The sequence below is a fragment of the Tetrao urogallus genome (genome assembly GCF_951394365.1).
Source record: "Tetrao urogallus genome assembly, chromosome: 1".
Taxonomy (NCBI): Eukaryota; Metazoa; Chordata; class Aves; order Galliformes; family Phasianidae; genus Tetrao; species Tetrao urogallus.
In genome coordinates this window covers 179,564,196-179,586,830 of record NC_136813.1, presented here as the reverse complement: position 1 = coordinate 179,586,830, position 22,635 = coordinate 179,564,196, and the positions used below count along the sequence as shown (strand labels likewise).

Genomic DNA, 22,635 nt, shown 5'->3' with positions numbered 1-22,635 from the left:
CCTCTGACAGTCTCACACCACATCCTTCTCTCTAAATTGGAGAAAGATGGATTTGATGGATTTATCCATTGGACTACTCAGTGGATAAGTAAATGTTTGTATGGTCGCAGCCAGAGGGTTTGGTCAATGACTCTAAGTCCAGGTGGGGGCCGATCACAAATGGTGATCCCCAGGGGTCCATCTTGGGACTACTGCTCTTCAAAATCTTTATCAGTGACACAATGGGATTGTGTACACTCAGCAAATCTGCTGACTGCACTCAGAGTGATATGGCTGACACAACAGAAGGGAGGGATACCATCCTCAGAGACCTGGAAAAGCTTGAAAAGTGGACCCATGAGAACCTAATAAGATTCAACAAGAGTAGGAACTGGATGATCTTTATGGTCCCTTCCTACCCAAGCCATTCCATTCTATAACCTCAACAGATTGGAGAGATGGGCTCACAGGAACCTTGTGAAGCTTAACACAAAGTGCAAAATCCTGCAACTGGGGAGGAACAACCCAGGTTGTTGGGGACCACCAAGCTGGAAAGAGCTGAAAAGGAGCTGAGGTCCTTAGAGATCTTCAAAAGCTGTCTAGACATGGTCCTGGGCACCCTGCTTTGGGTGTCACTGCTTGAACAGAAGTTGGGCCAGATGGTCTCCAGAGGTCCCTGCCAACATTAGCTATTAAGTGATTCTGTGACCTGCAAGGAAGGCGATTCCACAACCTTTCTATGCACCTAATCCAAAGCTCAGTCAGTGAAGTGTTTCCTGATACTCAATTGGAACCTCACAGGTTTCAATTTTGTGCCCATTACCTCTTGCTCGATCACCAGGCATCACTGCAAAAAGCCTAGCTCAATCTTTTCTATATTGTGCTTTCTAGAATTTACAGATATTGATAACATACCCTCACAGGACTCCATTTCTCCAGGCTACAAAGACTCAAGTCCCTCAGCCTCTCCTAATACAAGAGAGAAAGACCACTTTTGTGGCCTTTGCTGGACTCTCTCCAATAGCTCCGTATTCATCCCTTGTACTGAGAAGCCCTGACCTGGACGCAGCACTCCAAGTGTGGTCTCTCTAGGGCTGAGTAAAGGAGAAGGACTACCTCCCTTGATCTGTTGACGACATTTTGTTTAATAAGTCTCGGGCTATCATTAGTCTTATTTGTACCAAGGGCACAGTACTGGCTCGTGTTCAACTTGGACTCCATTAGGGCCCGTGAGGACCCTTCCTGGGTGCTTTCCATCTGGGTGGCCTCCAGCATGTACTGGTACCTGAGGTTGTACTTCTGTACTGTAAATAGATTTCTGTGTGTCTTTCCCCCTTTTTAACTCCAAAAGGTAATGAACTTTTTCTGATACGTTTAAACAAAATAAAATACCAGAAGAAAAACTTTGTTAATTGTAAGTGAGAGGGGAAAAAGGAATAAAAAAACATGAACTTTGTTGTGAAAATGAATAAAAGTAGAGTCAAAATGTCCATTCAAATCATGCCTTGAACTATTTTTCCACTGTCACTGTTGCAGGCCCATCTTTGGTGAAAAGCAAAGTGAGAAGTTCATTTAAGTCTCCCGGCTGTAAGTGCGTTCAGCCAAACTTGGCCTTCTTCCTTTGCACCTTACTTGTAAACCAAATTCCACTTTGGAGACTGCATTACTGTGAATTACAAGCAGTTTTAGCAGATAATTGTTTTTTGGTTCTCTCTGGTTTATTACATTAAGGTGAGTGGGGGGATCTATTGTAGCTTAGTATCCAGCAAGAGCCAGGAAAATGCACAGAGGTAAATCCTATGCAATCTCATGCACATTTGCCAGGATCAAGGGCTTTGGCTTTTCCTATTCCCCTCACACCTGCTAGATTAGCTGGTTTTCCAGGACATTTCATGCATTGCAGAGCCCTTCCTCCAGTTCACACTGGGGTTTTGTTCACCTCAAAAGTGCTCTCCTATTTTCCCACATATCACCTCTTTATGGAGACTGCAATTCTGTCAAAGACCTCACAAAAACATTTTTTTGTTAGAATTCACCAAAGCAATAAGTGATCAGTTCCTTTGCGCTTAAGCCTTTATCTGTTGATGTACAGTTTAGACCATAAGTTATTCCCTGATAAAAATACTAAAAGTTCCAAAACTCGATGAAGAAAATGGCACAAAATAACTACATTATCATAGTACACACTAGATAGCTGAACAAGACGGACTCACAATGAGCTCTACTCGTCAGTGGCAGTCATAATAGCAGAGTTTTAACTGACCCCAGCAACCACTGATTTCTTCAACAGCAACTCAGCTGCCGCTGAACCAGCACCGTAACTCCTCAGTGTTCCTTGAAGGATCTGGGCTAGTACTGAGAACACCTGCTTCGATATCTAACAAGCGTTTGCTAGATAAAAGCAATCAATGGATATTATAATAATGTATTAATCTCTGACACTATATCTGTCAAAAGAGAAACCAACCAATCTTGCATGATTTTACAGGTACCAATGCTACATTAAAATAATAAACAAAAGCCCAAGCTATAAAATTCAGCTAAATTCATTTTTATTTCTAACCACTAATATTCTACTGTGTCAATAGCCAACAATGCTACCCCAGAGTAGAGCACTGCTGCCAATTTTACGAGCAAGCAATATAAATAGTTTTTGCCAGAATTAAAACTGCATTTCTTTCCATTTATTTATTCATTCACAGAGGCATTATCCAAGACTTTGCACAAGAACAGAATATTAAATTATATCAGCTGGATATGTTTCTAAAAAGAATCTAAAAAATTAAGAAGATTAGTGATTTGGTGAATTCATTTCTCCAGCATCCAGGACTAACAGCACTTAGCAATCTTAAAATATACTTTGAAAATATGAATGCTTTCAGGCAAACACAGAAAGAGCAAATAAGCTTTGCATTAGAATCACATATTTAAACAAAGATTTAAAATTACACATTTGCAATTTCATGTGGACTCTCTACATTCCACACTTCTCTTGCAGCTGCTTCTCTATGGAATTTTGGGATCAATCCCATTTTCATTCTCATTTCTTTGTGTTGTGGATGTGCAATTCTACTCAGGGCAGTATGGGCTGTTCAACACAGTTTTGTTCCCAGCTGATGACAGGATGATATCCAGCAGGTTGTCATACATGGCAGTCATACTCAAAAGATTATATTCTGACACAAAAGTGAAATAATATTGGTATTACTAAAGAATTAATAAAATGAAAGCCATCCACACAAAAAACATCAAATTAAAAAAAAAAAAAAAATTAAAGCAAAATTTTCACATGAAGCTCTCAGTATTTTCTATAAAAAAGACCATGAAATTCAATATCCAGTACTCTCAGTCCACTTACAGCAAAAGATCATTAACAACAGGAACACCTGTATCTGGCTACACAAAGAACTCTGAAGAGCAGCTCCATCACTGTTGCAGCAATTCTTACAACTCCCCGTCCTTGAATCAGAATCCTCTATTCTCATAAAAAATGGATCCCACCAACTCCACACTCGGCTCATCCTAAGCAAACCCATCTTCTGCTCCTCCTGCCCCATCACAGACACGCACATTCATGGTACAGTTTATACTGTGAAGGATAAGAGGAGAACTACAAATCGCAAGGCGCCTAAGCTATAAATAAAACGTTTTCCAGTACAGCACAACTCAAAGTACTGTACGTAGAAGCAGTATATCCAGTTTGTTCTATTCACAATATCGATTGGTTGAGCTGTTAGGTCCTATATGATCACAGGTTTTATTTAGTAAGTATCTCTACACAATATAATTTTTTAACTGCTGTTAGAAGCAACAGTTCCCAGATGCCAAAATCCAGGTGAAATAGTCTCCGAATGCGGTTCTGTATTTTTTTTGTCCTGTGTTTAGTAACCTTGGCAAGGCCTCTTTCCTTAGAAATGCACAGTATTTTTTGTTTAAAGACAGATGAAGAAATAGAGTTCTGCTGTTCTTCATCAATATTTTTCTTAAATCTCATTAATTATTTGCATGTTTGGGGCCTTTATTTTGCTCTATCCCACACCTTCAATGCAGTTGAGGGCTTAAAGCAATTTAGACAGAAGTAAGGCTAGTGCAAGAAATTATTTATATTCTGACTTTGCCAATATTTTATTTCATTTGGTATAAAGAAGAAACAAATGTCCTAAGAGAAAGACTTGGTTACAGAACTATTTTCCCATTCAAACTTAAATTCAACTCATTATTGCTACAGAGCATTGCCTTGGCTTAACTTTCTTCATCCACTCTTGTTAGACAATAAAAAAAATCTATGCTTAAAGACCTGCAAGGAGAATAGTGTGTATAATTCATATAGTCCCCATATTTTTTAGAAAGAAACTGGTCTTGTGTGATGGAGCCTGAACAGATTCATGAACAGTAGGCAGGCTTTCCAGATCTGCCCATCTTCCTGCACATAGCCAAACTGCTTGCCTACAAAACAGAATGGCATGAAGACAAACCATGGAACAGAGACAGGATGCTGTGTCAGTCCCTAGAGTGTGTTCAGAGAAGGGCAGTGGAGCTGTGAATGGTGTGGAGCACAGCTGTGATGGAGAGCGGCTGAGGGAACTGGGATGGGTCAGTCTGGAGAAGAGGAGGCGCAGGGGAGGCATTATTGCTCTCTGCTGTAACTGCCTGAAAGGAGGTTGTGAGGAGGTGGGGGTCGGCCTCTGCTCCTAAGTAACAGTGATAGGGCGAGAGGGAATGGCCTGAAGTTGTGACAGGATGAGAGGGAATAGCCAGGGGAGGTTCAGGCTGGATAGTAAGAAAAACAACAACTCCGAAAGTGGCGAGGCAGTGGCACAGGCTGCCCGAGGAGGTGGTGGAGTCACTGTTCCTGGAGATGTTCAACAAATATGGAGGTGCGGCACTGAGGGATGTGGTTTAGTGGGGAAACATTGGTGGTAGGTGAGCAGTTGGAAAGCTAGGATTTCTTTTTAGCAGTGAGTAGAATGAGTTTCTGAAGAATATATGAAAAAATTGCAAAAAAAAAAAAAATCGCAAAAAAAAAAAAAACAAAAACAAACAGATTACCCCTGGTTGAACAGGAGAGGTTGGTTGAGTTTTTTGTTTCTCCTTCGAGAGCAAGATTGCAGAAAAGTTATTGCAGCACAAAACAACTTCAAAGAAAAACATTTATAAACAAACCACAGCAGATTTAGAATAGCAGCCACTTTCAAAGCGCAGACTCTCCACTGCTTCCATTTTTCCCTCAAATGAAATCTAATTTGCTTGATTAATAAGAGAAATTATGTTGTCCTCTATAATCAGCTGTCTCGTGGGGCAGTCATTCCTCACTGAGCACTACAGGACACCACAAGGCACCACATCTACAGCAGAACAAGCAAGGAGTGAGAGCTGCGGCTGCTTGCATCAGAGCTGCAATGCCTCTTTTACTACAACAGCGTGGTAACTCACATGGTTTTCCTGTTGGTAGGCTGTAGCAATTGCTGTGTTCTGTCTATTTCTATATTTCCTCCAGGAGCTCCTGGCTGTAAGTATCCATTTGCAGAGATGCTAGCTGACCCAATAACAGCAGGGCTTCTCACTTCGAAAGGTTGCAGAAAAAAATGCAAAAAATATTTTGCTTATTTCCCACTCCAACTACACTCTGTAACTCTCATCCCCATAACTTCATTCTACCTATACATTTTATTTTATTAAGTAGATCCACCAGTGAAAGCCACTGAATAATTTGACAATTTCTCTGCACACGTATGTTTGGTCACCACCCATTGGTGCAGCAAAAATTTATCCATCAATTGATTTCTCAACATTTTGTTAGTAAAATAAAATTAGGCTTCAGGTCTAACACCCACAAAGCCACTTTTATGCATCAGCCAAATGTGAAGCAATACAGGCTTATCACTGATATTGTTGCTCTCTCAGCCTTCCCCCCAAAAGCAGCAAATTAAAGCATTTTTCAAACAAGTTCTGGTTTGCTTCAGCACTACAATAAGTGATTTCAGATACAACAATTATGCACTGAAGTGAAAAATATTTTAGGAGATAGAAAAAAAATCTGAAACTATGGTTTTTATGCACAAAATCCCTTGATATTTAAAAGCTTCATAGACAAAATCCGTTCTTCATATGCATGCAATTTAAACAGTTCAGATATTTATTTTAGACTTTAGAGCTACAGTACAGATGTTTAAAACAAAAGAAGATACCAAAGGCATTATATTTCTATCTTACCTATTCTCTTAAGAAAATGACAGAATTTTCAGCAACTAATAACAAAAAAATTAAACTGCATTACTGATACAGATGATGCAAACTACTACATCCAAACAACAGAGGAAGAAAGAAAATAATCGAAAGATGATATCAACACTAAGCTAAATTTAGACCAACATGCACATCAGTCAAATGAATATTCTTTTTGCAGATAAAATGGTGAATCCAACACCCTGCATTAGCTTAGCTCAATTTCCTTACCATTACACATTTATCATTTTAACTTAATACTTTTTAATTTCTCTCATATGTCTTTTTATGGCACCGCATAATCTGATTTTCTATCAGTTTCTCTAAACAACCTTGATTAATAAGAGATAAAAATAATAACTCAAAAACTAGGGAGGCAAAAACGACAGAGTATTTTATCATTAAAAAAAATCAGACAAGAAAACATAGCACTGCATATTATTTTTTCAGACTTTGAGAACTTCATGAAGGGAATATCACTGCTATCAAATTGCTATGAATGATTTCTCCTATTTGAATTGAACACAGGGACTCGATAGATCATTTCAATCACTTATAGCAAGCGTTCACATTGGTGAGGAAAGGGGAGAAGTCTAACTACTGTCCATAGATGCTATTTGGTTGTCTGAAGAAGGCAAAGTGTGCTCCTGTCACTGAAGCTACGTGGAAACACTCACAGTTACTGTGTGCGGTCACTGAACTTTGATTACAAAGGCAGTAACCCTGCTGGATCATATTTACATGCTTGGTTTTGTTTGGTTTTGTTTGTAGTGCTTCCAAACTAAACTAGCCCAGGGAATACTGGAGCGAGACAGCAGTGCTGACAGTAACTCACTAACTCAGTGCTGGCAGTGACAGAGCTCACACTGACAGCACCCTCACACTTTGGTGATTTCAGCAAAATTGCTGCGACCCAGCTTGTGTTGAGATACACACTCCTGTTGTGTTCACTCTTCACAGACATGGCAATTAAGATCTTAAGACCTTCATCTCTTAACTGTAGCTAAAACAGGTGCTAATAGGCACTGGATGAGAACATACCTTAACTAAGAAAAAATCAGATTGCTTTCCTATTTTTAAAAATGACTGGAAAAGAAGTCTAACCGAGGTCTCTGAGAAATGAACAACTCTAGAGAAAACCTTCCTGATTTCTTGTTTTGTTCTCAATTAGCAGTTCCTCTCAAAGGCCATTACAGCAGGAAGGTGCCTAACAAGGCTCCTGTATCAGTGATTACGACGGGGCAGCAGGTGCTGCTGCCTGTCCTGCACACTTGACTAGACACAGCTCCCCCAGCAGGCACGGTATCTGACGGACAGCACTACAGCTTAAACGTGCACGAGCAGTTCAGCTGCCTCTGATCCCACCTCCCCGCAATAGGTCAGTCAGAAGCCTGCCCCAGCGCTCACATGGATGTTCAGTCACACAGCAGGCGCAATGCCACCGAGAGCTGGGACCTCAGGGTGCCATGCAGAGCAGGAGCCCAAGTGTCGAGGAGTAACGCTGCAAACTTCTTCCAGCACACCAAAAATAGTCTAACGAAAGCAAGGTAAGCAGCTGGACTTCTAACCGGGAAGGAATGTGTCCAGAGCCACAGTGCTAGCAGCCTAGCTTGAGGACCTCCAGCCATCACACTGAACTATTTTCCAACCCAGACAGAGAAGCAACCTTCTTTCAGGCACACTTTTGCATGCTTAAAATAAACAGCGCAAGCCACCTGCTGTGCTCATGTTTAAAAGCAATAAAAAACAGATGATGTCAGAACCAAAATGCTTTTCCAGTAATAACAAAAACCCTCGCAAGAGTCAGTACTTGACTGCTAACTTAGAACTATGTGTAAGAACAGAAATACCTCACACTCTCAGAGTACAATTTTAATGAAGGGAGAGCTAAACTCACTCCAACGTTACAATTTTTAAAGAAAAATGAAAAAAAACTTTAAATTTATAGTGATAATTTAAAATTTTGCCAGCAGATGCTACAAGACATTGCACCATTTGTTGTGAACTAGAGAATAAGCCACTTCTACTGGGTAAGCAGGAATCACACTGATGTTATTCAAATTACTATTAAAGTCGTGCTTCTGTCCTGAGGATGATTTATTTTTTTCCACTAGTCTGCATAAATAGTTGTACAATGAGGCACCAAGACCACGACTGAGCTGTAACACTAAACCAAACTCACTGCTGTGATACGAAAAAAATATTCTCCATCTACGAGTGATAGCCACATCAATGCTTCCGTGATTTTTCCCATCATCTCCTTTTGCAGAATTATAAGATGCAGTTTCAGTATTAATTGCTGAAAAGCACTCTGTAAAATCTGTACACTTGCTTGTGAGCATAGGAACTTCTAGTGCTAAAAGAGCCAACAGGACAACTAAAGGGGTTTATGCAGCACATATGTTAGGGAATGCTTTTATGCTACTGAGATTATGACTGGGGACGATAACGTTGAATCCCTATGGGTAAAGATCAGAGGAAGGGCTGACAAGACAGGCACCCTGGTGGGCGTCTGTTATAGACCCCCAAATCAAGATGAAGAAACAGACGAGGTATTCTATAAGCAGCTGGCACAAGCTGCACAGTCGCCTGCCCTTGTCCTCATGGGGGACTTTAACTTCCCTGACGTATGCTGGGAGTACAGCACAGCACAGAGGAAGCAGTCTAGGAGGTTTCTGGAATGCGTAGAGGACAACTTCCTGATACAGCTGGTCGGAGAGCCCACGAGAGGAACTGCCCCACTAGACCTGCTGTTCACAAACAGGGAAGGTTTGGTGGGAGATGTGGAGGTTGGAGGCTGTCTTGGACAGAGTGATCATGAAATGATAGACTTCGTGATTCACGGTGGAGCCTGGAGGGGGAATAGTAATACTGCTACCTTGGACTTCAGGAGGGCGGACTTTGAATTGTTCAGGGGACTAATAGGGGGAGTCCCCTGGCATTCAGTCCTAGCAAGCAAAGGGGTCCAAGAGAGCTGGTTGCTCTTCAAAAAGGAAGTCTTAAGGGCGCAGGAGCAGGCAGTCCCCCTGAGCTGCAAAATGAGCCGGCGGGGAAGAAGACCGGCGTGGATGAATAGGGAGCTATTCCTGAGGCTCCGGGAGAAAAAGAGAATCTACCGCCTGTGGAAAGAGGGACAGGCCACTCAAAATGAATACAGGGAAGTTGTTAGGATGTGTAGAGGTGAAATCAGAAAGGCAAAAGCCCAGCTTGAATTTAACCTAGCTGCTGGTGTGAAAAGGAATAAGAAACTCTTTTATAAATACATTAACAGTAAGAGGAGGACAAAGGAGAATATCCACTCTTTGCTGGACGAGGCTGGGAATGTGACCACTGAGGATAAGGAAAAGGCGGAGGTTCTGAATGCCTTTTTTACGTCTGTCTTTAAAAGTCAGACCAGTTATCCTCAGGATACCCCTCTCTCTGACCTGGTAATCTCGGCCGGGGAGCACACTAACCCCCCTGCGATTCTGAAAGAAACAGTCAGAGACCTACTGCTCCAGCTGGACTGTCACAAGTCGATGGGGCCAGATGAGATCCACCCGAGAGTGCTGAGGGAACTGGCGGAGGTGATAGCCGAGCCGCTTTCCATCATCTGTCAGCGCTCCTTGTTGACTGGTGAGGTCCCAGATGACTGGAGGCTTGCCAATGTGACTCCCATTTATAAGAAAGGTCGTAAGGAGGATCCGGGGAACTACAGGCCTGTCAGCCTGACCTCGGTGCCAGGGAAGGTTATGGAGCAGATCGTCTTGAGGGAGATCATGCGGCATGTGCAGGGTGACCGGGGGATCAGGCCTAGCCAGCATGGGTTCATGAAGGGCAGGTCCTGTTTGACCAACCTGATCTCCTTCTATGATCTAGTGACCCATCTGGTGGATGAAGGAAAGGCTGTTGATGTGGTCTACCTAGACTTCAGCAAAGCCTTTGACACTGTCTCCCACAGCATTCTCCTGCAGAAGCTGGCAGTCAGAGGCTTGGATGGGTACACTCTTGGCTGGGTGAGGAGCTGGCTGGAGGGCCGGGCGCAGAGAGTGGTGGTGAATGGAGTCAAATCCAGCTGGCGACCGGTCGTGAGTGGTGTTCCGCAGGGGTCGGTGCTGGGGCCTGTCCTCTTCAATATCTTTATAGATGACCTCGATGAGGGCATCGAGTGCACCCTCAGTAAATTCGCAGATGACACCAAATTGGCTGGAAGCGTGGATCTGCCTGGGGGTAGCGACGCCCTACAGAGGGATCTGGACAGGCTGGAGAGCTGGGCTGGAGCCAATGGGATGAGTTTCAACAAGGCCAAATGCCGGGTCCTGCACTTCGGCCACAACAACCCCAGGCGACGCTACAGGCTTGGGGCGGTGTGGCTGGAGGACTGCGTAGAGGAAATGGACCTGGGGGTATTGATTGATGCTCGGCTGAACATGAGCCGACAGTGTGCCCAGGTGGCCAAGAAGGCCAATGGCATCCTGGCTTGCATCAGAAACAGTGTTGCAAGCAGGAGCAGAGAGGTGATTGTTCCCCTATATTCAGCACTCGTCAGGCCGCACCTCGAGTACTGTGTCCAGTTTTGGGCCCCTCACTGCAAGAAAGATATTGAGGCCCTGGAGCGTGTTCAAAGAAGGGCAACGAAGCTGGTGAGGGGTCTGGAGCACAGGCCATATGAGGAGAGGCTGAAGGAGCTGGGAATGTTCAGCCTGGAGAAGAGGAGGCTCAGGGGAGACCTTATTGCTCTCTATAACTTCCTGAAGGGAGGTTGTAGTGAGCTGGGGGTCGGCCTCTTCTCTCGTGTCATTAGTGATAGGACCAGGGGGAATGGTTTCAAGCTACGCCAGGGGAAATTCAGGCTGGACATGAGGAAGTATTACTTTTCAGAAAGGGTGGTCAGGCACTGGAATGGACTGCCCAGGGAGGTGGTGGAATCACCGACCCTGGGGGTGTTCAAGGAAAGACTGGATGTTGCGTTGAGGGACATGGTTTAGTAGGAGCTATTGGGAATAGGTGAACGGTTGGACTGGGTGATCTTCTAGGTCTTTTCCAACCTTAGTGATTCTATGATTCTATGATATAAATCTACACTCGATATTTTCACAAAATCAAATGAATCCTATAAAACATAATTACTGCGTAGCAGTGGAATTTTCCTGTATTCAAGCTGCCTTGCTGATATTCATTTTACATCTTCAAAATGAATATATATTAATTATCAGCATATATAAAACTATGTTAAAAACACATATTTCCTATTCTGCATATATACACTTACCTGTCTTTGTGTCACTTCCAAAAATATATGTCTTCGCAAACGCAAGCAGAAGCACAATGAAACCATACAGAATTAAGCTAGAAAATCCAATTTATTTATTTATTTATTTAATCCATTGAGCTAATTCTAAAATGGAGAAACTGAGATCAACAATGTCTCATGTAGAAATGTTTTCTGGAAATGGAAAAATGGAAAAATTGAATTTAGAAGTACCAGAAAAAGAAAAAAAGAAGAAAAAAAATTAGAAAAATAAGAAAAGGAAAACTGTGGCAATCAACAATGAGAGAGAAAATATAATAAACATTATGGATTGGACGCTGAATGAAAAATTAATGTTGTGGATATCAGTCTTCACTGCAGAAAACCAGTAACGGTCTTATAACAGTTCTCTGTAGATTAGAAAAATGAGGAGAAAGTACTTGTTTCAAAATAAAGAAAAGCCTCCATTACCATCATGGTCAAAATGGCATCCATCTACAAATTCCAGCTCAGTTTCTGATATCTGTTCATCACAGCACATTGACGAGTAATAAGACCCTTTACAGCCAGCACTGGAGCACTGGGCAGGCGTTAGATTTGTACCTCTTCCATGAGAGCATGCTGCAGCGCAAGCTTGGCCAACAGGCTGTAATCTCAGTATGAGGTAAATGAGAGCACCAACAAGTACAGCACAACTAAGGCATGTCTGTACAACTTCTGAACTCAAATTATCATTACCTATTGTTCATTCATGCTTAATGCTATAAAAGTTACTGAATTTTCAACATTTTGAGAAAGTTCTCTGCAACAGGCTATAGAGGAAATAAAGATGCAGCTAGGTAAGAAAAGTTTCAGACATGGATCATAAACTGCTAGAGCAGGCGCAAACAAAAACCCACCCAGTGGATCTTCACTGGGACTGAGCATCACAGTGCCCAGCACAGGAAAGCACAAGATGCCACAGGAGCTGTCAAGCTGTAGTTCTGCAGGGGCACTGTGTGAGTGATGCTCACAAAAATAAATGATCTCAAAAATAATCTTAGAGCAAGACTTCCAAAACCACCCTGTATTTGTTCGCAGAAGTTACTTAAGCTCTAAAGATATCATGTGTTCCCAAAAATTTGCAAGAGGTAGGAGACCAAACCCTCTGCGAAAGTGAGAGCAGATGAAATTTTAGACCCATAAGCAGGAAGAGTTTGAACAGCCAGTACATCAGCAGCAAGAGTCAAACCAGGCAACTCAATGTGAGGCCCAAAGAAAGCGACAGAGAATGCTGCTGAGAAACTCAGGAGGTTATCATAGAGACTGAAATAAGAGTAACAGAGAGCAAGGGAAGTGAGAAGGAAGTTTCCCAACTGTGCCAATACAGACTTCCCAGATGTGTCTATTCCATGACAGCTGGATGCTTATCAGTTTGCCAAATGCTTATGTAAAGCTAAAGCCAAAGACCACATAAAAAAAAAAAAGCTGACATTTCTAATAGAAAAAAAAATTAGAACTGAGAACTTACTTTGACCCTTCACTTTACAGATGTCAAATTCCATGAATGTAAGGGATCTTTTTAACAAACAAAACTCTTTAACAAAACTGCACCACAAGAAGTTGTATTCGGGGTGATCTCATCCATTGATAGTTGGTGTTAGGACACTACAACCTGAGCAGAGAAAGGAAGAGAGTGGATAGAAGAAGGAAGACCTAGAACTATGCTACAACTTGCACATTTTTGGGCTTACTGCTCCCAGCAAAGCAGGAAAACATACTGTAATAGATATGATTCCTGAATTCAGTCTAAAGGTGCTTCAGGGGTTTGTGCTATGGCAGCTCCAGATACCTCATGCCCTCCATCCCAGCTCCCATTACGCACGCACCTCTGTTTTCTTCTGCTTCATTCTCCTGCTTCTCCACATTCGTTCTCCCCTTACATCATTCTCAGCAGTACCAACATGGACACAGGTATGAGAGCAGCACATTTCCCTGTCGATACTGGGTGTCTGCACATGGCTCTTTTTGCCCACTCTCCCTTTCTCCCCGTTGCGGATGATGTCATCTGTTCTCACCATCTCAGCAAGCAGCTGCACAGCGCTGCCTTGTAAGCATGTCTATCCTTCCACCTACTCCTGAATGCCTCCATATGGTGCTGCTGCTTCTCCTGATTTTCTCTCCAGAAAACTTGAGCTTGATATGCTCTGAACTCAACTCTTATCATTCTTCTCTAACACTTTTTACAGATAAAACTTTTGCCATTATTTCCTCCTGTAACATAACAAGTAACTTGTGACTCCTTTGCATACATTTGAACTACGTATCCAAGCTATACACAAAATCCTGTTACTACCGTCCCCTATATCCACATCATTTTCCTTCTAACACTACAGCCTGACTGAAGAATTAGACAGGGAGACTGAGATTAATCTGTTTAAATTTAGACAGGCTTCCCTACTTATCCTAAGTCATTCTGCAAGTGAAGTAAGTAAATCTCTAATATATTTCGAGGTATATATGCTTCATTTCAGGAATCCCCTTCAACTCTTGGTATTCACTAGCTTCATGCTCTTGCGAGGCAGGAGAAGCAGAAACAGCTTGAAGGCTTCAAGCAGCTGCTACTTGGCAGAGTACCCAGCACCTGCTGAATCCAGGAGCTTCGTTCAAAGTTTCTGCAACCTTTTTTTTTTTTTCTCTACTACTTCACTATAAAATTTTCTAGAGGTAAAAGAGGAACAGAATCACAGAATCATAAAGGTCAGAAAAGACCACTAAGACTACCTAGTCCTACCATCAGCCCATCCCCACCATGCCTCTAAACCATGTTCCTCAGTGCCACAGCTCCACTTTTCTTGAATGCCCCCAGAGACAGTGACTCCACAACCTCCCTGTGCAGCCTGTGCCAGTGCCTCTCCACTTTACCTGAGAAGAAACTGTTCCTAACGTCCAACCAGAACCTCCTGTGGCACAACATGAGGCCATTACTTCTCATCCTATTGACCGTCATTTACCTGGCAGAAGAGGCCAATGCCTGCCTCACTACAACCTCCTTTCAGGTACCTGTAGAGAGCAGTAAGGTCTAGGAAACAAACTAGAGGAATATGCAGCCATTACAAAATAAGAAAGTACAATGTTACCTAAACATAAGTAGCATATTGGACAGTTGAGGAAAAAGATGAAGGAAAAAAAAAAACAAAACAAAAGAAAAAAGAAATGTTTACACAATTGCCATTTATGATTGCACAGAACGTCCCCAGTATTTGACCAAACTTATCTTAATATAGTAGCCTCGATAAGAACCACACATTAACAGCATTTTACCAAACTTTTCAGAAAAAAAAATCTTTCAAATCAAGAAAAAAACATAAAATGTCCAAACCTCCATGCTTATTTGACGCAGATAACCAGCAGAACATTTTTACTGAGATATTCTTAAATTACTTGCTTCTGCAAACTGATGCTAAAAATTATTATTTTTGGTTGCACAGTTTATTCATCTCTAGAAATTATTTTAGCATTAGTAGTAATTAAAATTGACACTGTGCCACACTTTCCTTACTCTTCATTAAGAGATTGTGAGCACTGTTTATGTTGTGAACAGATTCAGAAATAAGTTACAAAACAAAGAAGTGAAAACGAAAACCCTCTGCAGTCTCTACAAAGGTTGAGAACGTAATGCAAGGCACAGCCTTACAAAAACCTGCCAAGTCTCCAGAAAAATCCATGTGGAATATTAAAAAATTGTGTAAAATTAATATTTCAACAAAATTTACAGGCGACGCTACTGTACATGTGCTGTATGTGGTGATGGATCACAAGAATCTTTCCTGATTCATGAACTAAACTGAATTATTGAGCCATTCTGAGGATCTGAATAATCTCTGAATCTTAATTGAAATCTTACTAATATACAAGGGGGTGTTGACTTGTCCTGAATATTATTTATTGAAGGCAAGACCTAAGTGTTGACTTGCATATAAACAGACTGGAGAGATTCAGTTGGCTCACAGAAAATAGGAGGCAGTTTTATTTTGGAGATATTCCTAGGACAAAAGAAAAGAAAAAATCACAAATGGAAAGGAGACAAACGCAAATAGAGATCGTTGGAAGCTTTTTAAGTAATAAAGGTTTAATCCAATTTTTTTTTACAGCATCATGTGGTTTCCAGTGTACACAAAGTGAAGAGTGAAAAGGTAAAAATAACACTGGCATAGCCTTAATATATTCCAGAATTCATAAATCATTTGTAAATTTAGTCCTTTTATAAAAGAATCCTTATATAAATCAGGGAGGGGGGGGCGAGGGGGGAATCAATCCCATATATGAAGCACAGTTTAAGCCCCACATCACTGACCAATCAAAATTAGTGAATGCACTGCATCTCTCTGCAGTGAAGGGAAGCGACAAGGTAGGCTGTCATTCTGCAAAAGCTGCCCATCGCAAGCTCGCCTCTCCGAAGCGCTGCTCTGCTTTTTTAGAAAGCCTGAATCTCAGTGGTGTCTCTGGAGACAAGAAGCCTTCAGTATGTTAAATTACTTTCATTATGTATTTTCAAATGCTTATTGATTCTACAGTAGGAAGAGTGGGAGACTGCAGCAGCCTCTAAACCAGAACTAAAGCAGTTGTATACATTAGCAGTATGCTGAAACAATGGCACACTACAGGCACAAATTCTCATTAAGGTCATTTTTCGAGGATGTGCTTTTCACCCTCTTTCCCTTCTTCTCTGCTAACAAGTGAACAAAATGAATCCCTCCAACCTGGAACTGCTTCACCTGCACCGAGAATTTATCAAACCTGTAGCGGAGGTAAGATCTGTTCCTTATTATGGTATGCAGAATAAGCAGCATTTAACAAAAACGGGGGGAAAAAAAAAGAGGAAAGAGGAAGGTATCAGATTCAAGTCCTTGTATTAAGCACTGCGATCGTGTTGTATTTGAGTCCGGGGAATATCTGAATGCTATTTCCCCATCCCTATCAAAAACACAGTGGTAGACAAATGCTATTTTGTATGAAACTCCTGCAGAATATTAAGAACCTGTTTTGTTCATATAATATAAAGCCAGTGTAATTTAGCTTAATATAGTACTGGGGGAAAAAAAAAACAAAACCAACCCGGAATGCAACTGGGAACATTTCTTTCCTCCCTCAGCAGTATTTCCAAATATTGGCAGTTAAATATGTTACAGATTTATTCAGTTGCTCTCTGAAGGAGTCGACAGTCTGTTAATTGCTGTACACTTACTGTTTTATGAAGGTCAAGTAATATGACTAATCTCTGACTTGCTCGTGAAATCTCCCTTCTTTTCCCTGTTTGGTCGGTTTTTAAGACTTATTTCTTCCACTGTCCCTCCAAAATCAAGTCACTTCTAGAAACACTAATTTGCAGCACATTTATTTCAAGAAATACAATTTTAACAGTGTGCAAATTAAACAAAAATGTATTTCCTACAAAGTTTATTGACTTTGCTCAAATTCTCTTTAGCAGATCAGAGAGCTGCGTGCATAAAGTAGCTGCTGCTTAGAGCTGAGTGTCACAGCACTTTACGTCTAGCAGTTACTGCTTCCAGTTAGGGTTTCCTGCAACCTGCACTGTTTGCAGAATAGGAGACTTGTCCAAAAAACTAAATTCATGCAAGTTAACACAAACATGACATGATTTTATTAGGAAATAAGGAACATGATAACTAATCATATCATCTGTAAGATACAATTCTAGGCATTCTTTGTTCGCCAAATAAGTGATATTACAAAGTATATCATTGCATTACTTTATTTTGAAATTCTAAGCCCTACTCTTAACCTTTTTTTTTTCCCTCCCCTTCACAAGGGCATGCAGCAACTAATTCAGTTTTACAACTGACAGTATGAAGAGTGCAGTTGGCCGGGTACCTTTCTAGCTGTATGACCTACAAGCAGCAGGACTCACCACTACCGTGCATTCTTAAGGCATAAAGGAATTAGAAACAAAACATGGAGCACACTTGTACTTACACATCAAGAACATATGTGGAAGACTGATGCATATGCTCAGATTTCATTGGAAGAAGAATAAGAGTGATTCTTAAAATGGTGAGCATTTCTTAAAGAGGGATTTATAATTTAAAACCAGAACTGTGGAAACTACCGATGCATGAAGAAACAATGAAACATGAATTCCCAAAAGGAGAATATGCATTCTTCACCAGCAAGCTGCACAAGGGTTTAACCGCGCTTTTTCTATACTGCTCATTAAATATCTTATTTGTCATAATGACTAATGGATATTTTTCTCTCAATTTTATGATCTGTTATGTATTCTCCTTAAATGAAAATAAACCAAATTAGGTAACTCATGGTTACTGTCAAAGCACACGAACTGGATTTTATGATGTACAGCAACTTCTTCAACTAAGCCATCACTCAAAAGTAACGAGCAGGAATATTACAGAAAGAAATGCGCAACTGTAACTAAAGGATGTCTACATACACTCCGAACACAGAAGGCAGATATTCTTCTATTTTCTTTTTTAAACCTGGCAAATAAAAGCAGGCTGCTACAAAATGCAAGAGGGGAAAGAAATTAACATCACCTAAAGAAGGTTTGTCGTTGCTGGCCTGGAACTTGGCACAGACAAAGTATCTCAGGCAACTGAGGAGTCCCCATGTGTAATCAAAATTTTCTGCTGCTGAAGTGCTGGAGCAAAAAGAGGAAAAAAAAATCTGCAAGGAATGAAATAGGAGCCCAGCTAGCACTTGGTTTCCAGGTGACAGTGCATGTCAAATATCTGTCGGTGACACCATGTATCAATTTATGACAAGCTGCTACCAGGAGCTGAAAGACCCTTGAGGCGCAGGAAGCAGGTAGGTCACCGGCTGTGTGCCGCAGCCCCTGCTCCGCGTTGCACCGGAGCAGCACCGTGCAGAAGGGCAGCGCGCCCAGTAAATTACCTCTGCTCTGACATTTACACTCGTACTCACCTGAAATTAATCACTGAAACAGAGAGGTGATGCTCAATCTTCGATTTTACAGATATAGTTCATCTGAAATTCTCAGTTGCCACAAAAATTTCAGAGTAAGATTACAGCTCAGATGTTGTGGGTTTTGGTTTTTTCAGTGTTTGCTTTTGTTTTGTTGCTTTGTTTTTGTTTTGTTAAAGCAAGACCTGCTTTTGATTTCCTCCTGGCTTTCACTAACACGAAAGAGCTCACTGTACCCAGTAATGCATCTGGACCACTTCTTGAAATACAGTCAAAGCCAGGACACGTAAACAGAGGAAATCATGTTCCTGAGGTTTAATGTAAACCCATCCGAATTCACCTAAACTGGAAATGAAACAAAGCTTTTGAAATGTTTGTTTCATTTCACACACGAGTCTCGTATGTTCTCATTTACATCTTTTATATTTAAGAGCTAAATGTGAAATAACTGCTGAAGCATACCAAGACTTTTCATCTTACAATTTGCAATTAATAGTATTGTGCAATAGAGGCTTTTCAGAACTGCAGATGAAATTCATTTGCATGCCGTATCCCAAGTGTGCTGAATTCATACTTTCATTAAAAAAGCAGCTCAGTTTTGTTCACCTTAGTGCTATCCATTTTTAATGGATTCAGATTGGGAACAAAGGTCTGCATTTAAATTTTGTTTCATGCCAAGTACTTCCCCTCTTAAATTTAAAACTACTTATAAAACCCTCAAGTATCACAACAAGAAACTGAACGACCTCTTATTTATTCATCTCATTACAGCCTCTAGAGTTGGCTGACAACACAAGCAATGCACACGCCAGGTATTATTAACACAGATGCTCTGCTTACAACCTGCCGGTGTGTGGAAACCAAAGCACGTGCAGCCACAAAATAAAAGTACGAGATGTAATAAATGCTACTTCTTTGGGCCTCACTTACTGCTGGGATAAATACATCATGGATTTATATTTGTTGGATTTAATTTCAGTATGTAAAAAATCTGGAAGAGACAATTTTACATTTAAGTACTGTTTTATAAAACTTAAATCTATTCTGGAATAAAATTAAATACTCTTCCATCAGGCACTAATTTTCTGAAGAAACAGAATATTTGAATCAGAAAGAGGAAACGTAGCATTTCTGTAATGAATTCCATTACTCCAAACCTATGTAAGGTTCTTGCTGGAAATTAAACATACTTAAATAGACTGTAGTACAAGTTTCATACATGTAGATGCACACCAGAAGTCCTATAAAAATCTGTTTAATTGCATAACTTCAGGTCTCAGTTTATGACACTCTTACAAAGTCTTCATCAGGATGCTGCTAAATTGCTGTCAGATATTTTAAATGCTCTTTTTAGGATACATGAGCAACAGTTCTCTACGTTTCTATCAGTTCCTTTTTTTCCACAAGAGCCTTTTTAAAACGATCTTCAGTACTAATTTGTCAATACTTAACAACATTCTGCTGAAATAGCACTCACCACAATACAAAGGCAAAGCACAAGTACAGTTTATTCAACAAATGGGCCTTTTGTAAAGGCCACATCACTATAAATAAAGCCTTGTCTCCCCTGAGTGGAAGCTTTTCATCTTTTTTTTTTAAACAAATCTTGCTTTCCTTTAAAAAGGAAAGACCTTATTGTGGATCCTCAGGCTTTTGGGTCTATGCCAAACACAGCTCTAAGCATACAGTAAATTAAGAGTTTGTTAGGAATGGATGCTTTTCCTCTATCCTCCATTCCCATCATTTTTTGGAAATAACAGAGAGTGTTAAAAAAAGAAATCAAGTGGTTCCGTGTTTATTTCACCTTTCAGGAGAAAAAGCAACTGCAACAAAAGAATGTGTTTCTCCCCCATTCTGGAAGGCAACATGCAGTTTGAATCTAACTTCACAGTTCGAGATGCCATTGACGACATCGACACCAACATGTACCGACCACTGTCATACGCATTAAGCTTTCAAGTGTCTCTCACTGGATTTTTGATGTTAGAAATTGTTTTGGGACTTGGCAGCAACCTCACCGTGCTGGTACTTTACTGTATGAAATCCAACTTAATCAATTCTGTCAGCAACATAATTACAATGAACCTTCACGTACTTGATGTAATAATTTGTGTGGGATGTATTCCTCTAACTATAGTTATCCTTCTGCTTTCACTGGAGAGTAACACTGCTCTGATCTGCTGCTTCCACGAGGCTTGTGTCTCTTTTGCAAGCGTTTCGACCGCAATCAATGTCTTTGCTATCACTCTGGACCGATACGACATCTCTGTCAAACCTGCCAACCGAATTCTGACCATGGGAAGGGCTGTGATACTAATGACATCAATATGGATCATTTCACTTTTTGCCTTCCTGATTCCTTTCATTGAAGTCAATTTCTTCAGTCTTCAAAGCGCAAGTACTTGGGAGAACAAGACACTGCTGTGTGTCAGCGCAAACGAGTACCACACCGAGCTGGGGATGTACTACCACCTCCTCGTCCAGATCCCAATCTTCTTCTTCACCGTGGTAGTGATGCTAATCACGTACACCAAAATACTCCAGGCTCTTAACATCCGAATCGGCACAAGATTTACAACGGGACAAAAGAAGAAAGCTAGAAAGAAAAAAACTATTTCTCTCACCACACAGCACGAGACTACAGACATGTCGCAGAGCAGTGCAGGAAGAAACGTGGTCTTCGGCGTAAGGACTTCTGTGTCTGTGATCATTGCCCTGCGCCGAGCCGTGAAGCGGCACCGGGAGCGGCGAGAGCGGCAGAAGAGAGTCTTCAGAATGTCCCTCCTGATCATCTCCACCTTTCTGCTCTGCTGGACACCCATCTCCGTTCTAAACACCACAATCTTGTGTTTGGGCCCAAGTGACCTTTTGGTAAAGTTGCGCTTGTGTTTTCTAGTCATGGCATACGGAACAACTATTTTTCACCCTCTACTTTATGCATTCACAAGGCAAAAATTTCAGAAAGTTCTGAAAAGCAAGATGAAAAAACGAGTTGTTTCAATTGTGGAAGCAGACCCCATGCCAAATAACGCTGTCATACACAACTCGTGGATAGAGCCTAAAAGGAACAAAAAGATCACCTTCGAAGACAACGAAGTAAGGCAGAAATGTTTAGTACCTCAGGTTGTCACTGACTAGACTTCAGTATTCACCAAAACACATCGAGGAACATTTGAACAAACCGTAGAGAAATACTGCCAAATAAGAAAAACATTTTTTAACTATTGGCTAGACTGTATATTTTCCAATATCTGTGTTAAATAGAGTAGGTCTTGTAGATTCAATTTCTTCATTATGTAAGATAACTGTTGCATGGCCGTTTGTTAGCGTAACACCATGTGTATATTTGTCAGAAATACTCAAGTCCTCTTTTTTAGAAAATAAATAGCCTTAAAGAAGTGCAAACTTTTGAAAACATTTGTACGGCTCAGTTTCTCTGTAAATATAAAGTAATTTTTAAACAAGAATTCCATTCGGGAATCTTTCATTTTCTAAAGCACAAACTCAGCATTTTGCCTGGTATATTTTTAAACTGAATTCATAAACACTGATCAGAGATATTCTGATCACTGTATAGCTACAATTTAGTCACATTTTAATCTCATACTCGGATATGCGCTTATTTACTTATTTCAGATTTCTCCAGCATCCCATCAGCATGCTTCTCAATTAATGATTCAGAACCAGTTATTTTTATTTGAATCACATTGGTTGAAAAACTTCTAAGAAAAGAGGAGAAAAAAAGTTCTTGCATATTGAAACAGCTGATCACGGTCTCAGATGTAGAGTTCTGGTATGGAAAGCACAGAATATTGAATAATATATGAGAGGCAGAGGGAGACAGTGGGAAAGATGCACTACACGAGGGTGAAAACACAGATGAGAAAGTCACTGGTCCTGATATTAACAGGCAAGAACCAACAAAACCATTTCTGTACAGTCTCAGATGCTCACGCTGCAGGGGCTTTGCAGCTGGACCTCCAGCATGACACGGGGATCTTCTGGAAAGAAAATACTCATTCATACCATCTATCATCATAGATAGATAAAGCTGTCAAGTGCCACAGCTAAATTAGAAACAATTTTCTTGGCCTCATTAGCTTTCATATTATTTGGGTTTGCTCCAGTGATGTTCAGTTCTGGTCATGCAACTGCTGCAACACAAGCCAAATCCCACGATGGCTTAGCTAACCTATTTCTGGATATTCTGGACAGATGTGTCATACCATTGTTATACACCCTCTTTTTCCATTTCATTT

The 22,635-nt window shown here is 40.9% G+C and overlaps 2 protein-coding genes across 2 annotated transcripts in view; one reads left to right on the top strand and one right to left on the bottom strand.

Moving 5' to 3' along the window:
- The window catches only part of COG5 (component of oligomeric golgi complex 5), a gene marked incomplete at both ends in the record, with an annotated part of 182,010 nt that overhangs the window by 126,923 nt on the left and 32,452 nt on the right, over positions 1 to 22,635 (bottom strand). The window lies entirely within an intron of this gene.
- GPR22 (G protein-coupled receptor 22) lies at positions 20,213 to 21,514 on the top strand (the record flags this gene model as incomplete). The annotated part of the gene is made up of 1 exon (XM_079535694.1): positions 20,213 to 21,514. The coding sequence occupies one exon, from the start codon at positions 20,213 to 20,215 to the stop codon at positions 21,512 to 21,514; it is 1,302 nt and encodes a 433-aa protein (XP_079391820.1).